Source organism: Tursiops truncatus, chromosome 15, assembly GCF_011762595.2.
Source record: "Tursiops truncatus isolate mTurTru1 chromosome 15, mTurTru1.mat.Y, whole genome shotgun sequence".
Classification (NCBI taxonomy): domain Eukaryota; kingdom Metazoa; phylum Chordata; class Mammalia; order Artiodactyla; family Delphinidae; genus Tursiops; species Tursiops truncatus.
The window spans coordinates 64,029-80,913 of record NC_047048.1 but is presented as its reverse complement, the minus strand read 5'-3'; the positions used below and the strand labels follow the sequence as shown (position 1 = coordinate 80,913).

At 58.5% G+C, this 16,885-nt stretch overlaps 1 protein-coding gene and 1 long non-coding RNA gene across 2 annotated transcripts in view; both read right to left on the bottom strand.

Annotated features, from left to right (window-relative positions):
- FAM20C (FAM20C golgi associated secretory pathway kinase) overlaps nt 1–16,885 on the bottom strand; it is a 36,056-nt gene that overhangs the window by 16,045 nt on the left and 3,126 nt on the right. The window contains exons 2-3 of the mRNA XM_033841304.2: nt 16,405–16,580; nt 12,034–12,112 (exon numbers count right to left, since the gene is read on the bottom strand). Coding sequence (XP_033697195.1) covers nt 12,034–12,112; nt 16,405–16,580 — 255 coding nt within the window. The remainder of the gene's footprint in view (nt 1–12,033; nt 12,113–16,404; nt 16,581–16,885) is intronic.
- LOC141276436 (uncharacterized) lies at nt 1,294–12,027 on the bottom strand. The gene is made up of 2 exons (XR_012325922.1): nt 2,615–12,027; nt 1,294–2,000 (listed from the first exon to the last, which is right to left on the bottom strand). It is a non-coding gene; the product is annotated as an uncharacterized lncRNA (long non-coding RNA).

Below are 16,885 nucleotides of genomic sequence, written 5' to 3'. Positions count from 1 at the left end.
GGCGGGTCCCTCCAGCCTCTTCCAGCTTCCTCAGCCTCAGCTCTGCCTCCATCACCGTATCCCTCCTCTGGTTTCTCTGTGTCCAAACCAAGGACACACGTGACTGCATTTCGGGCCCATCCAGGGGTCCAAGGTGACCACCTCGCCCCAAGGTCCTGACTCCATCACTTCTGCAAAGACCCTTGTCCTAACCAGGTGGCCTGATGTCCTGGGGGCAGAGGCCACCGCAGGGACGAGGCTCTGGCTCCCGTCCCCGGGCCAACCTCAGGGGCAAAACAGCCAACGAGACAGACGCTTGCTCGTTCCTCCAAAACGCGCAGTGGATCCGGACTCACCCGGTGCAGGCGAGGAGGCAGAAATCAGCCTTTCTTTCTCAGACAATCTTCCCATCACTCACACAGCAGCAAGCGAGCACCTTGTCATTAAGGAGATATACTAAGCTGTTTAGTATCAGGTTTTCGGCTGGTAGACATTCTGGAAGGGAGAGGAGGCCGCCCCCTGGCAGTTACCTCGGCGAGACCTTTCCGTCAGTATCTCCTGCCAGTTGTGGCAACGCTTGTCCTGGCCCCTGCGGGGGTGGGGATCTGTTTGGTAAAACACGCTCTTCCTACTGAGAACCTCCAGCACCTGTTGTCCGCTCCTACCAACCTATTTTCTTTGGGGGGAGGATTTCCCTGAAGGCTATGGGCCTCATAATGACCACACCCAGGGACGGGTTCCCCCAGCATCTTGTTACTCGCCCCCAGACCTGCCCATGCCTCGACCGGCCACGCCGTGAGCCACAGCCAGAGCATCAGGACCAATCAGCGATTTGCCACGATCAGGTGATCACGAGGGGCCTTCACACCCGCTGACACCCTCCCCTTGGGTCTCCAAGAGACATGGCGACAGCTCTTCAAAGTAGGACACAGGGGACAAGTTGCTCACTTATGGTTGGGTGGAAAAATTAACTCAGAAGAGACTCAAACCTCTTATGGTCAATTTCATGAAAACCAATTAAAAAACAATTCAAAGATCTGTAACTGCAAAGAAAGTCTGAAGTCGTTTCCATTTAAAAATAATTGCAGTGACTCAGGCTTGCGTTCCAAAGCAAAGGGTCGGGGAGGGGTGGGGGGTGGGGGGGGAAGAGATTTGCTTGAAAGTTTAAGATCTATTGTGTTTTAAATACTTTTCTGTCTGCTCATCTGGAATTTGGGGACGTGACTAAGGAATGACATTAGAGTGCAAATGAATATGCTCTGTCCCTGGCAACCATGAACACAGGCCCCTAGTTCTTCTTTCCGTACTTAAGCCTCCGTTGCTCATCTTTTTATTCAAGGTAAAGAAAGATGCTCAAAGCTACTAAACCGTGTATTAAATATTTAGCACCAAGGCTACTGCTGTGATGTTGTTTTTCCCGCTGAAGGAAAAACAAAGTCAATCCCGAGCGTAGGGTCGATTCCAGCTTATTTTCGAGGCTTTTTAAGGAGATGTCAGGTCTGCAAAATTTCCTCTTACGGTGTAGAAAACAACCAGCTGACCAAAGTGCTCTTGAGATGCCCGACTCGGTTTCTTCTCTGGCACGTGGGAATGAAGACCAGAGTTTCTTTCCTTCTTCTCACCTTCTGCCCCGTTCACGATAGCCCAGTGACGGCCCCCAGAGACCCTAACACCAGGGAGAATCTCCACGCTGCCGCTCAGGAGGATGTTTTCGGAAAAAATGACTCGCTTGCATTGATTTGAGCAAAGGGGATAATCTTTTCCAGAAGCTTCCAAGGAAACATTTGTCATGGTCAGCTGGGGCGGGCGTCCTGACGAGGCTGGGGGGACCGGGAGACGGCACAGCCCCCCACCTGCTCGACAGCGGCCAGAACTGCGCCCTCTGCAGGTTGTACTAACTTCTTACCTTTACCCACTTCCCTGCCTGCCTCCAGTAGTTTCCTTTTTCTTTTCTTTCGTCAAGCAAAGGAATCCCAGCTGCAGGAACAGCCATGGTCGCCCGAGTCAGGGAGCTGTGGCCGCTGGTGAAACAGCAGGGTGTTTGGGGAGCCTCAGTGGCTGTGCCCTGGCCACTCGAGCCCATGCACAGTGGCGGCCCAGCATAACGGCCAGGCCAGCCGCAGGGAGCCACCCGGGAAGCTGGGGCGGGCGGTCCCCTTGGCCACGCAGCTCTGCGGGCAGCCATTCCCTCCCTGGGCCTCTGGGTCCTGTCTGAACGGGCTAGGATGACGAGCCCCCGGGGCTGCAGTGGGGACCAACTCAATGAATCCTCCCGGCGCTCAAGCATGCCAGCGCCCAGGGCACGTGAGAGGCGGTGGTGCTGCGCTGCCTCGGACCCTTGGGAGCCTCTGACTGGGCAGCATCAGGCCAGCCCTGCCTGGGGGCCTAGGAGCTCAGTTGGTCGGGGCAACCATGTCCTCCACATGGGGACACGGGGACGCTTGGACCCCGGGGAGAAGGCTTGCAGTGGACCCTGGAAGCGAAGCAAAGATTGGAGCGGGAGAAGCCCCTTCTCCAGAGACCCTTCCCCGAGGCCCGGCACCATGCTCCTCAGGCAACAACCCCCCACGTCTCAGGTGAGCCCCTCTGTCCCCCAGAGTCTTCTCCTGCCCTCTCGTTTCCTCAAGACACTCACTCTCAGTGATGGTGGATCTCGAAGGTGGACAGCTGACTCCCCAATGTGCTGTCGGGCAGAGAGCCCAGGGTGGCCGTGCAGGCTCAGCTGGGGTCCTGGCTGCTCTGCCCCGAGCCTCCACTGGGCCAACAGCTCTGCTCTGCTGCTGACAAGCTCGGGAGAGTCTCTCAAAAGCCTGTAATGGGTTGTTACTCGTTTTTCAATTAATAAAGTCCACGGCTTTCTGACTATAAAAATAACCCATGAAATTGGAGACAACCTAAGTGCCCTACAACTGGGGGCCTGTAAGGCGATCAACCACGTGAGACATGGTGTCTGTTCATCACTCCCAGTGGCACGGGGAGGGCGCCGTGGAGACGCACCAAAGACCAAGGACTGGACCTGGAATAGCTGCTGGAGAGCCCCCTGCACGCTCAGACCCTCACAGGCCAACCGCAGGACCCGTCCACCCACCCCCGTCACAGGGCCTGTGCTGGCCGAGGAGGCCCCCCTGGGCCTGGTGCACTGGGCTCTGCAGCTCTGGACGTTTTCTGTTTGCACCACCCGCAGAGGCCAGGATGGCCCTCAGAGGTCCCGCTCCTTCCTGCAGGGGCCACGTGGGGACACCAGGTGCTGCTCTGAGCCCGCGGGAGCCCCGCACAGCGTCCCTGTACACGGGCTGTACACGTTAACTGCAGGAGTTTGGAGCCCGAAGCTCCCCTGAGTCCACTAGGCCCTGTGCGTACTGGAGACATAGATGGGTCACACCCAGGGCTCAGTGGGGAGTCAACTGAGGTTGTGGACAAACTGCAGGGCACTGGGCAGCCCCGGATATGGAGCGCAGGTGGGGCCCTCCCCCAAGGTAAGTGCAGGAAGGGGACTCTGGGCGCCAGCAACCAGCTGAGGTGATGAGACCAGGCCAGCGGGGTGCAGAGCTCCAGAGCGACCCGGCGACGCCATCTGTACTTAAATCCCACAGTGGCTCAGAGAGGGAACGGCCAGCCCGGCTGCCCTGCTGTGTTCCTAGCGTGGCCCCTGTCACCGGCAAGGACGCCGAGGCCCAGGGGAGCTCAGGGCCCACAGGAGGTGGCACCTGCCTCTCTCAGCCAAGGAGGCAGCTCTGTGGCTCACAGCCCAGCCCCCGCTGTACAGGATCCATACGGCATGTCTGACGGGAGCATCAAGAGATTAAATATAGGAGAGGCGCTGTCTGACTCATATATAAATCGGTCCCAGAGACCAACACGCAGTGCAGGGTCATGGACAACAAAACTGCATTTTACACGTTAATCTGGGAGAGCCGCCGAGCATGCAAGGCCGCAGCGGCACCTGTGCTGCAGCAACAACGTGGCCACGGCTCCCGCTCTGGCGGCCAGGAGCCTCTTTAAATCCTCTCCTTGTAAAAGTGATGAGTGGAAATAGCGTGCAATGGTTTCATGCTTTGATAACGAGGCACCGAGCCCCAGGTCCACGGACGCGGTGGCCACGGGGGACCACGGAGAACGCCACCGTAGACCCTCTGCCTGCCAGCCCCGGAGGGAGGGGGGAGGGAGGAGGTGTCAGGGGAGAGCCAGCCCCTCCAGTCGCCTCCCACATAACTGTTCCAGGGACAGATGACCTCACAGAGTCAAGCCCCTTGCGACTCCTGCCCTGTGTTGCCCCAGAGAAGCTCGCCCCACGAGGTTGTAGCAAGTGGGCTCCCCCGGGCCTGTGCTCACGACAGCTGGATGCGGTCCTAGTGAGGAGGCGCCCCAGCGAGGGGCAGGGCCTGCTCAGGGCCAGGCGGTGGGTCTGGACCACCGTGTCACTAACCCAGAGGCAGTGCAAGCACTGGGAAGACAGCCAAGAGGGCGCCCGTCTGAGCGCCGCACCCCGCTGGACGCGCTGGTCATCGGGAGGCCCTGGCGGGGCCTGGAGGGCAGGCGGTTCAGTGAGGCTGCCCGCTCGCGCCCCTGGGCCCCAGCGCGGGCCTGAGCAGGGCTCAGCAGGCTGAGGTGCAAGTCACCAGGGGAGGCCCTGCCCTCCAGCACTTCCTGTTCTCAGGCCCGCGCTGCCCCCCGCGGGCCAGGCTGGGGGTGGGGGGCGGCTCGCGTTTCTGCGGTGAGAAGGGCTGGCTGGCCAGAAGGGGTTTCTGCAGCTGCCTCTGTGTGTGCACCTCGGCTACAAGGAGCTCTTGGGCCTCAAAGAGCTGCTCAGGGATGGTTTCTCCGGGAGATGCGCGCAGGCACACACACACACACACACACACACACACACACACACACACACACACCCCTGTTCTTTGCAAAAGTAATGCAGGTACTTAGAGCCTCTTCACATGCGATGCCTCTGGGAGGAGTGGGCAGCATGGGCGCCTCCCCAGCAGAGATCCCGGGTCCAGGGTCCCCGGACGGCCGAACCTCGGCCTGACAGTGCCTGAGAGGCCTGGGACCTGACGTCCAAGACACTGGAACCAAGCCCTGGCCGGCCTCCCACGCCCGATTCACGTTTAAACCCCCTGAGCCTCAATTTCCTCCTCCTTGAAGGAGGGCTGGTGATAAAATTAAACATGACGTGTCAGCTACAGGGGCACTGGCTTCGCCGGCCAGAGTGGAGGCTGTCAAACCCTAACAGACCTGAGAAGGTGAGGGAACGGGTCTCACTGGCGTGGACAGCGTGGCCGAGCGTGGTAGCCTCAGGGAGACCAGCCGTGGCACGAACAAGGAGCGCGTGGTGGGCACAGGCGGCCATGTGTCCCTGCAGGGCGGGCAGCAGCCCCCGGACGGACGTGCAGACACAGGCCCCTCCGCCTGCAAAGCCACACACGCGGCTGTCCCTCCAGACCAAGGCTCCCAGAGCAGGACAGAGGGGAGCTGCTGCCCGCAAACAAAGGGAGTGAGGCCCCAGGGGCCAGAAGTGGGGTTAGGCCTGGCCTGGTCCAGAGGCACAGGGCATTCACGGCCTGCGACCTGTCCAGGCTCCGTGTACGGCCATCACAGACACTGGCATCAAGCCTGGGTGCCACACCCTGCCCTGGAATGAGCTGCTGGAGTGTAGACCACAGGATGGCTGCCCTGGACGGCGGCTCTACTGAAGCCAAGCTGAACAGAGCCCGACCCTGCCACCCAGCACTGCGCTCCCGGCACCGCCCTGCCCCCAGATGAGCCCTCAGAAGTACGAGAGCGGTCAGGGCAGCTCCACTAACAACATTCTTTAACTGAAACCGCCCACAAGTCCATCAACAGGAGAGGGATGAAGAAACCGGAGGTTTTCACACAATGGAACGTGACTTGGCCACGAGAACGAGCCACGGGAGAGGCATCTCTCAGACGCGCGGGCTGCATGGGTGGGGGCAGGGGGGCGGGGATTCACTCGCTGGGAACCTGCGGGGGTGGGGGGGGCGGGCAGGAGCCACCCTGGGAGGAGGAAACTGCAGCGGCCACAGGGGTCTGGGCGCTGTCAGTTGGTCCTGACCTGGTGCTGGTTTGCTGGTTACCTGGTCACCTGGTTACTGGCGCGTGTTGTAAACACCCGCTTACCATCTGTGTGCATTTCCATATGAACGTTCCAACTCAACAGAAACGTGCATTTTAAGAAGGTGGGAAAGTGGGGAATTACAAGTGTCGGTAAAGCTAAAATTGTATTGGATTTTACCAGCACTGATAATATTTGCCCTTGATCTAACTGACCCTCCTCATACAACACACAGAAGAGACCCAGGCAGGCGGGGCGGCGGGTGAATCCATCAGCCGTGAAGATGAAAACTCTTTCCTACCTGTCGTCACCCAGGCACTGGGAAGAGGTGCGGGTATACACGGAATATAGTCTTACCTGGATGTTGGACAGGGTTGAATTGTGTTCCCCAAAATGGGATGTTTAAGTCCTAACCCTGGGGACCTGTGACTGTGGCCTTATGTGGAAATAGGGACTTGGCAGGTGGGGTTCCTTAAGAAAAGGTCATAGTGGATCAGGCTGGCCCTGAGTCCAGTGACTGGTGTCCTTATAAGAAGAGGGAATTTGGACACAGACCCGCAGGAGAGGCCATGCGACAACAGAGGCAGAAAAGGGAGTGATCTGGCCACAAGCCACAGAACGCCAAGGATCGACAGCCACGCCCAGAAGCCGGAAGAGGCAGGAAGGACCCTCCAGAAGCCTTCGGGGAGGCGGTCCTGCGACACTGTGGTTTCTGCCTCTGGCCTCCGGGACTGAGGAAGAAGAGCTTCCTGACTCTCTAAGCTGCCCGGGTCATGATGCTGCCCGACGGCAGCCTGGGACACTCACACGGTGTGGACGCACAGGGTTAGAGCTCAGCTGTTGTTATAAATTAAGGAACCAGAAATGAACCCACACGTTAACGACATCAAAGACGATGATGACCACTGCTCTGAGATCTGAGTAGGGACAGTGCAGTGGTCACTCCAGCCACATCTACTGCTGGCCAGTGCCCTTGGGTGCCCTCGGGCACTCTGAGCCTCGGTCTCCTTGTCCACAAGGTCTGGGGGTAACAGTGGCCTCCCTGTCTGGGTCCGTGAGGCACTGTGTCTGGCGTGGCGCCCTTTCCTGCACCCACGACCTCAGTCCCATCTGCCTGCAGGCTGTGGGGGTGGTGCCTTCTTTGGGGGCGCCTTCCACTGTCGCCCCAGCTCCTCAGCCCTGCATGACAAGTGCTCAGTGAGCCAGACTCGACCCATTTCAGACTCACTGAGCCTGGCCCGTGGGGTTTTTCTCTTCTGCTTTGCAAGTGATGCCGGGTCTGTGGAACACCAGCGACCGGCTCGTCTGTACTGGAGGTGTCGTCTTGCTGTTGGAGCTATTTTCCCCTCAAAGCTACCACGGGGGCAGGTGTGCTTTCCTTCCCTCCCTGCGTCTGAACACGCTTTGGATCCCAAAACACACACGGCACAGAGGGCGCTGTAGCTCCGGATTCCAAACGCTCAGGAGGCGGCCCGGCTGTTTTGGTGAAAACGGACCGTTAGAGCAGCCTCGCCGGGCCGCGGGGAGCGTCGGGTCGCCTGCTGGCAAGTGACCTGAGCAGAAGCGCGGCTGCAGCTCCGTTTCCAGCCTGCATTCAGCTGCTGTGCCCTAAATAGCCACTGCTCAAGCGCACCGAATAGTCATCATCCCTCGAACGTCTGCAAGTCACAACTGCAAACTCCAGCACACCAGACAATCGAGAGCAAGGGCTGACTCGGGGAGGGGACCGCAGTGGCTCCGGGAGCCCCACCGGTGCTGAGTTTACCGTCTTCCTTACTGGAGATACAGAGGTCCCATAGGGCAGGGGCCCGAAGCCTCCTGTAATCCAGCCTCATGCAGCGTTAGGCAACCAAGGCCCAGAGAGGGGAGGGAGTGTTGCAAGGTCGCACAGCAAGGATACTCTCTGCGGCTAGGCCTCACCTTCTAGGTGCCTCCACGTGCACCTGCTCCCTGCCTGGACCCCCACCCCCCACCCCGCACGGCCCCGCAGGCCACTGGCACCTAGGTTGGAAGGCTTCACTCTCTCAGCCCCGACCACGTCCGTCACTGTGCCCAGGGGGTCTTCCTCTCCCAAGTGTCTCTAAGAGCCACGCTCATCCCCCATCCTCACGCCTCCTCAGGCGCAGATGCCAGCACCTCCCATCCGACACCCGATTAGCCCTCCCACCCTCCCCGTATAACGTGGCTGACTGACACTCCTGGAAAAAATCCCAACATCCAGGCCCAGATGCCCTGCAGAGTCTGGCCGCTGCCCCTCTCCAGCTGCCTGGACCCGTCTCCCCTCGAGTTCTGTGCTCAAACACAGAACCGTCCCACAGAACTTCCTGTGATGCTGGGCGTGTCCAACACGGCACCACCAGTTATGTGCAGCCACTGGCGCCTCAGGTGTGGCTGGTGTGCCGAGGGACTAGGTTGTAACTTCATCTCACTTAAATGAACCTCAGTATAAACGGCCCCGTGATGTACTCCTCTGCACAACGGCACTGGTCCTCCAGACTGTAGAAGCCGCCCGGTCCTGGACTGTGCTGCCTCCTCCAGGCTGTCCTCCTGAGCGTCGCACTTGTACTCAGGCCTCAGCTGGAGGTCACTTCTGAGAAACTTCCAGCTGCCTCCCAAGTGCTCACCAGCCCTCAGTCTCCCGTCTGCCGTCAGTGGCTCGTTCTCTTGTTCGTTCTGCAGACGTACGTGTGGCACCCACCGAGGACCAGGCCCTGCGCAGTGGAGCAGACACACCGCTCTCCATCCCACCCTAAGCAGCAGCAGTGCCGGGCCTGAGTCACGCCCGCATTCCCTGCACCTGGCAGGAGGCCAGGCCGGGCTCAGTGCTCGTGGGGTGACTGAACGCGTACCTCTGCCAGCAGGTGGTCACAGCTAGTGTTACGGGCACACCTGGACGCTTCCTTTCCAAGAAGCAGGTTGAATCCTGTTGCAAAGCCCGTACACTCTGGTGCATCTGCCCAGCCCCACCCCAACTTGCCAAATACCAGCTCCTCCTGGCTTCCTTCTATAAACTTGGTGCCCTGTCTCCTAAGCCAATCCAACAGAGTTTAGACCTCAAACCTCTTCCTGCAATGCCTTTGTTGACAGATGGATAAACTGAGTCCCAGTAAGGGGGAATGAATTTACTGGAGGTCACACAACAACGGCCTTGCCAGGCCTGTTGTCTCTGTGGATACACCAATGCTTCTGAACTTCAGCCACACACAATCACCTGCACCACTATTACCTAGCATGTACATTTTTCGATATTACAATTTAAATACTACACCAAAAGCACGAGCTACAACAACATAACAGTTAAACCCAACATCCTCAAAATGAGAAACTTGTGCCTCAAAGGACACCACGTATGTGATAAGGGTCTTATATCCAAAATATATAAAGAATTCTTACAATTTACTAATGGAAAGGCAACGAACTAAACAACAGCAAAAGATATGAACAGACATTTCTCCAAAGAAGATCTAAATGACAAACAAGGACATGAAAAGACACTCGACACCACTCGTCAGTAGACAACTATGAATCAGAACCTCAAGGAGACACCACGTCACACACCCACCAAGATGGCGAGGACCGAAAAGGCGGATAAAGACAAGTACTGACGAGCAGCATGTGGAGGTGGCTGGTGGGACCACACGATGCGTAGCCGCCGAGGAAAAGTGTCTGCAGCTCTTCAAACCGTCACACTTAGTTATTATGTGACCCAGCAATTCCACTCCCAGGCATGCAGCCGGGAGAAATGAAAACATGTCCACCCCAAAACCTGCACGTGAATGTTCATACAGCGTTATTCATACAGCCAATAAGTGGAAATAACTCCAACGCCCATTAACCGATGAAAGTACAAGCAAAATGTGGCCCATCCACACTGGGGAGTGTTGTTCGGCCACAGAAAGGAAGGAAGCTCTGACACCGGCCACAACGTGGATGAACCTTGAACACATGATGCTCAGTGAGAGACGCAGACACAAAGAATCAGATAGTGTGTGATTCTGTTTACATGAAACTCCAAGCTGGCCAAGTCCACAGAGGCAGAGGGTAGCCCAGCGGCTGTCCCGGCCTGGAGGGAGGGCAGCATCGGACAGGCTTTTTCTGGAGTAACGAAAAGGTTCTAGAATTGTGGTGACGGATGCACAGTTCCGTGAATATACGGAAAGCTACTGAACTGTAGACTTTAAGTGGCTGAATTATGAAATATGTAAATTACATCTTGATAAAGGTGTTAAAAAATCTTACTTTAACACTAAAGCAAGAATACTCAGCAACTCATGGGCTAATGCCCTATTTAAATATTTTTCAATGTCTATTAAAAATATATACCCATTAAACTTTAAATGGTGGGGCTTCCCTGGTTAAGAATCCGCCTGCCAATGCAGGGGACACAGGTTCGAACCCTGGCCCGGGAAGATCCCACATGCCGCGGAACAACTAGGCCCGCGCACCACAACTACCGAAGCCCGCACCCTAGAGCCCGTGAGCCACAACTACTGAAGCCCGCACGCGCCTAGAGCCCGCGCACAGCAACGAAGACCCAACGCAGCCAAAAATAAAAATAAATAAAATAAATAAATTTAAAAAACCCACAACTTTAAATGGTCGTGCACAAACCACGTAAATTACACTTTGCGGGCCCCCCAGGCTCTACCTCCACCTCAGGGCTGTTCCTCTCTAGACCCTCTCAGCATACATCCTTTAAGATCTCAGAGGAAAAATACTACCACCTAATTAATTCAGAATCTTCAACTTACATAGCTCTGGGCGCATCTGGAGACGACTTACTGGACTGTGGACAATACACCACCGAGACGGGGGGGCCTGTGTGGCCGACGGGGCGACAAAGACATTGTGGTTTTCAGCTATCGTCCTGGCTTCCTGCCAGGGAGGGGTCCAGGCCCACCTGTCACCTGGCCGTCAATGCAACATCTGAGCTCGACCCCGCCTGGCACACCCTCCTCCCCGCACAGTTCCATACTCACTGTTGCGACATCAAGAGGCCTGGAAGGGGCCCCTCTACTCAAGCTCCAATCTGAGAGGGCACAGAGGAGCCCATGGTGGCCAGAAAGTTCTATGACGAGCCCCCTCCCCTCCAGAACCTTCCCCAAGGAGCCCACATGCAGCCTAGGCCTCACCTCGCCCACATCACCCCTCATGAACGTTGGGGTTCTGTCCTGTGTGAACCAGGCTGGCCGTTCGCCCTGGTCACGGATAGCTGCTCCTTCTGGGGGGGCCCATGCCCTGGAGCTTTGCCGCAGTCCCCACCCAGCCCAGCAGCCCCACATGACCTGAATGGCCTCACGGGCTTTTGGGGGTGCAACCCATGCTTTAAAAACAATGAACCGTCTCAACAGTGCAAAAAAGGCCCTGTTTGGTAAGGTAGATAGCTAGTGGGAAGCAGCCGCATAGCACAGGGAGATCAGCTCGGTGCTGTGTGATCGCCTGGAGGGGTGGGAGGGAGGGAGACGCAAGAGGGAAGAGAGACGGGAACATATGTATACGTATAACTGATTCACTTTGTTATAAAGCAGAAACTAACACACCATTGTAAAGCAATTATACGCCAATAAAGATGTTAAAAAAAAAAAAAAAGGCCCTGTTTGAAACTAGCCAAAGATGGCAAACAACTGGGCCCATGCGGGACAAGCAAGCCCCAGGACCATCAGAGTGGACATCACAGACCACAGCTGCTCATTTCCGGGGTAGTCCCTTCTCCACCAGCCCCACAGTTTTCAGGGGCCACTGAGGGGTTCGTTTTGATTTTGGTAGCAGTTTCTGTTTCATCTAGAATAGGGATCGGGGTCAAATCAGCTGACCCACTAGTTTTAGAAACAAAGTTTCACGGGCATGGCTGTGCGCATTCACAGACATAGAGTCTGGCTGCTCTCGGGCGAGGAGAGCAGAGCTGAGAGGCTGAGACACAGATCACACGGCCTGCGCACTCCCGACCACAGCCCCTCGCGCCTGACCCCCACCGGCCCGGCACTTACTTCATGGGTTTGAACAGTGCTTGCCCGTAGTTCTGGAAGGTCATGATGAGCTTGAGTTGTGTGCCCCCCGACTTCATGGCTGCAACAGGAGGGAAAGAATACAGGGTCACCTGCTGCCTTGGGGCAGGCCCGTGAGCTTGATGATGCACTGCTCCAGGCTCTGGGGGGACCCCCGGGTAGCGGTGGCCTGAGGCTGTGGGGTTAGGTCAGGGTATGGGTGCAAATGTGAGGGTCGTGGCGGTGGAGTGGGGAGGGTCCGGGACCAAGGCCCGGGGCAGGCAGATGTTTCAGGGTCAGGAAGCACCAACCAGGGGCTGGAGGAGCCGTGCTGAGGAGGGTGGACGGGGCCTGGGAAAATGGGCCGACGGCAGAGGTGGCGGGAGGTTGCCACACTGGAGGGTTGGGTGTGCGGTGGCCCCAGCTGGCGCCCTAGACGGTGTCTCCGCTTGCCCCGACCTCGGCCCCCTCTGTTGAAGGGGGCTCACCACACCCACCCAGCCTCCCCCATGGGGCTGGGGGCAGGGCTGAGACCCACTCGTCGGTGCCTCAGGGGACTCAGGTGAGCACGGGGACGCCAGCAGGGCCACTGACGTTGTGCCCTTGGCCTCGGCCAGTTCATCTGTGAAGTAGGACCAATGTCTGTCCTTAGGGGTCACGGTCAGGACGCTGGTCCAGCTGTTTTCACAGCCCCTGCCTTGATTTAAGGGTCAGAAGAAGTGAGGCCTGGCCCAAGGACGGCTCAAGTTTGGAGAATGTGACACCAGGAGCCGCTGGGTTCTCTGTTCTCCCCGCCCACCCCAGAGCCATGGAGAAAGGCAAGAGCGTGTCCATTTACAGGCACTGAGGGGCCAGCCCCATGGGCACCTGCCCCATGTAAGCCTGTGCCCCGGCCTGGGTCCTCGGCCCAACTTGGGGGTGCAGCCCAGACTTCAGGCCATGACACAGGCCCCAGGATGTTTGAGAAGCAACAGCTTCCGGCCTGGACTATGCCTGACGCCGTGATTTGCTACCCTCCAGCTCACCCTTATGGGGCAGTTCTGAACGGGGAGCCTTGACGGAGCTGTTCTGAGGGAAAGCATTGGGGGCCTCGCAGGACCTGTTCTCATCGCCACACCACTTCTGGGCTCACGTTCCAAGACTGAAGTGACCATCTGGGTCAAGACACAGCCCAGAGCTGGGGGCGGAGATGTGCTGACCATGGGCAAGGCTGCCCTCCCGGAGGCCTGTCCCCCGATTTGCAGGGTGGGGTCAGGAGACGGGCTGGATTTCTAGCTCTTCTTCCACTTTAAGCTCAAAAGGACGGACGGCGCTGTTGAACCCTGACTCCCAAGGCAGGTTCCCGGCTCCCATGGGGCCTCCGAGGGCTGCATCCCCCCAGGCCACAGCAGTGCCAGGGGCAGGGCCTCCAGCAGCAGACAGCTCTTGTCCAGGGACCCCGGTCTGCAAGCCCACCCAGTGGCTCTGCTAAGCTAAGGGCCCAGTCAGAGGCTGCTGTCTCAGCAGCTGGGTGTCCAACAAAAACGACCAGCTGGATGTGGGGGCAGACACCCCTGGGGACGCCTGCAGCCTGGCCGGGCCAGCCCTCCCCTGCTCCCCGCCCAGCAGAAGCCTGGGCCTGGACACTTGCAGCCATGCTCCCGGGGGCTCCACTGGGCTCCAGGTGAGAAGATGTCCTGCTTCCTCAGGAAGAGGGGCCTCCTCTCAAGTGTGAACTTGCTGGGAGCACCTCCAGGCACAAAGCCGCACACAGTGGGGCTGAGCGTCCGGCGGAGGCCTTCAGCAGGCTCCAGCTTGCCCAGTGCTGGCCGCCCCGCGCGGAGGTAACGAGCGGGGACGCTGCCTAGCCTCTGCTCCCACCTCTTCCTCTCCAACACCTCTCAACAGCCCTGGGAGGCAGGTTTCACGGGTCCACACTCGTCTTCAAAATCTCTGGGGCAGAAGTGTTCAGGGTTTTGAAGACTTCAGATGACAAGAGTTGCAGGTGGTGTATCCATCCCACAGATCCTGTAGCCCTGAGCGGGTCGGGGGAGAACCCCGGAATTAAATGCACTCCATGGGTACATTCACTCCAAGTGAGAAAAACAAGGGTTTAACAGTCTCTCATTTTAGGCTTTGCCTCCATGTCCGTTCACGTTGGGTCGGGTTTTGCTGTCAAATGGGTTATGATTTCAGATTTGCAAGCTGGAGATTACAGGGTCGAGGATATGACCACGTCTGTGACCCACAGGAGACACGGGGAGGCCCACAGAAGTTAACCCATCTGCCCAGAGTCACGCTGACTCGTGACTGGGGGAGCCGGGACACACCAGGCCTGCTGTTCGCTGTGGGTGATGATACCCGGGGTCCCACCAAGTCAACCTTCCCATACTCGTCAGGCACCTGTGAATGCCAGCCTGGGCTCTGACCGGCCCACGGCCCCAAGGAACATGCTGGGTTAGGACCACCTAGGCCAGGGTAGTCCAGCGGGTGAGATCAGCTCAAACAGCCCACAGGACACAGATGGGCAGGCACTCACCCCAGGCCACCCTGCCAGGCGCAGAGCAAGCCAGAACTCCGGGACGTCAGGCAGCCTAGGCGCCACCGCCCAGGACAGTCGGACCAAAGGGGGTGGGGGTGCCCCAAGGCCAGGCCCCCGGGAGAATGGGGGCTCCTCCTGGTGCCCAGGGCGGGCAAAGCTGCCTGTGAGCCCCCGAGGGCTGTCCTCAGCCTCCGGCGGCTCCCTGGGCTCCTGGGCTCTGCTCTCTGCACAGGGCAACGTCCACTGAGAGCTGGGAGGCTGTCTGTCCCCTGAGGGCTATGGCGAGCCTGGCTGGCATGTGGGATCCTTGCAGCCCTGTCTCTAACCAAGACCCTGCACAAAGCCTGAGTTAATACTGTACAAGCCTGGGTGCACTGTCCATCTTCTTGAAATAAGATGCAACGTGCCCGAGCCCACTTGACAGATGGGAGACTGGGGCGGACTGCAGCCTGCAAGCATGAATGCTGCACTTCCCTAAACCCCAACTTTAAAATGCTGTTGTCATTTTCCCGAAAGGCCCACGCTCCCTGCCGCCTTCCATCATGGAAGCCTTCGCCCCATTCAAGACCTGGTCCTCCCAGGTGGAGGTCGCCGCCTCGTAATCACTCTCGACTTTATCTGTCCATCGGCATGTGCAGGTCAGGACGCAGCAGAAGCTTGTTGAGGCTGGATTCACCCCCAACTCCCATGGCCCAGAAAGGGGCCCTGGGATGCAGGAGGTGCTCAAGAGAATCCACTGAACGATGACAAACGGTCATCGCATTGGATGTTTCTCGAACAACCTCGTCTGCTCAGGAGAGAAGGGGACACCCCGGCTGTGGCCCCTCCCTTGCAGTCCTCTTCGTCCGCACAGATTGCCTTCCAGCACAGGAGGGGGGCTGGGCGGGGCTGGGGGCCGGGAGGCACTCAGATTCCTCCTGGGCAGCAGGAAGGAGGGGAGACCACCGTCGTGCCCCGGCGAGTTCTCTCTCAGGGTGAACGACCATGTGCCGGGGAGAAGGGTGCTGCCAAGCAGCTCAGCACCGGGCGGAGCACCACAGCCTCTCAAGCGCTCTGGAGACCCGGGCGCCAGCCCCACAGGCGACTCCCGGCTCCCCGGCATCAGCCCAGGTTGGCAGAGCCCCTTCAGCCTCAGGGTGGCCCAGACACCAGTAAGACAGTGCCTGGAACCCCCTGCCCCCAGCACGCATGCTCCTGGGGCCTCCCTCCACCCTTCGCGCCTCCCGGGACTGTCCCTCCCACCCAGGGCCTCTGCCCACCCGCTCTGCCCTTGGAGCTATTAGTGACTCATCGGGACCTTCACAAACAGTCGCCTACAGGCCTGAGAACAATGGCGTCAAACCTCCACGCTCAGAAACCACTGCCGGCACACTTTCCTGGAACCAGTAACTGGATGCCCTGAAACTTCTGATTCAGCAGATCCCAAAGAACTCAGAGGCGTCTCCTCCAAACTACTCCGCGTATGGGGCTCTGCCCTGGGTAGAGCTGAGCCCTAGTCACTCCCCGCCCACACGAACCCCAGGAGCACCAGGTGGGCTCTGAGGCAGAGCCTTCCCAGACAACCAGAAGATGCCGAGCTCTCCAAGGTGTCTCCCTGCAGCTGCCAGGGGGGCCTCTTCTTAACCCGCGGGGGGGACCCGTGGGGCACCCCCCGCAGCAGAACAACAGGACTGGGGGCGGCGTATTGCCCCGCCATGCTCATCTTGCAACAGCAGAAGACGGCCTCCTGCTGCCCCCAAATACTGAGAGCATCGAAGGCCTGCAGGCGCCTCCTCTGGGAAGGCTGCCAGTATAACTCGCCCGCGAGGTGAGGCTCCAGCAAGGAGAGCTGGCCGGGCAGGGAGGTCACCTACCGACACTGGTGATCTTCTGGGCGCCGAGGTCACGCAGCAGGGCCTCCACAGCTGGGTTGTGTCGAGAGTACAACTCATAGCGGTTGATGCCGATGTGGAATTTGAGCCAGTTGGGATAGGAGTCCACGGCCGTGTCCCCTGTGGGTAGGAATTCATCCTCAGGACCTTCGTGTGGCCTGCACAAATGAAGGTGACCCAGGTCAACAGGGAAAGAACAGAACAGCAAGGTCTCGAGATGGATGGGGGAGTTGGCATCGATGCCAAGGTTTTCACTTTGGAGCCAAGCAAACATGGATTTACTCAGAGGTGCCTCTACTCAAACAGGGCCCTGCGACGTCCGCACTTTCTCTGTGGCCGTTGTTCCACCAGCTAATAATATATTTGAAGGCCTGTAATTCTCACTTACCCCTGGGAGACGCCACAGACAGCTCTAACTAAAGCAGACCAAACCCAGACCGTCAGCGCGAAGCCCCGCCGCCGC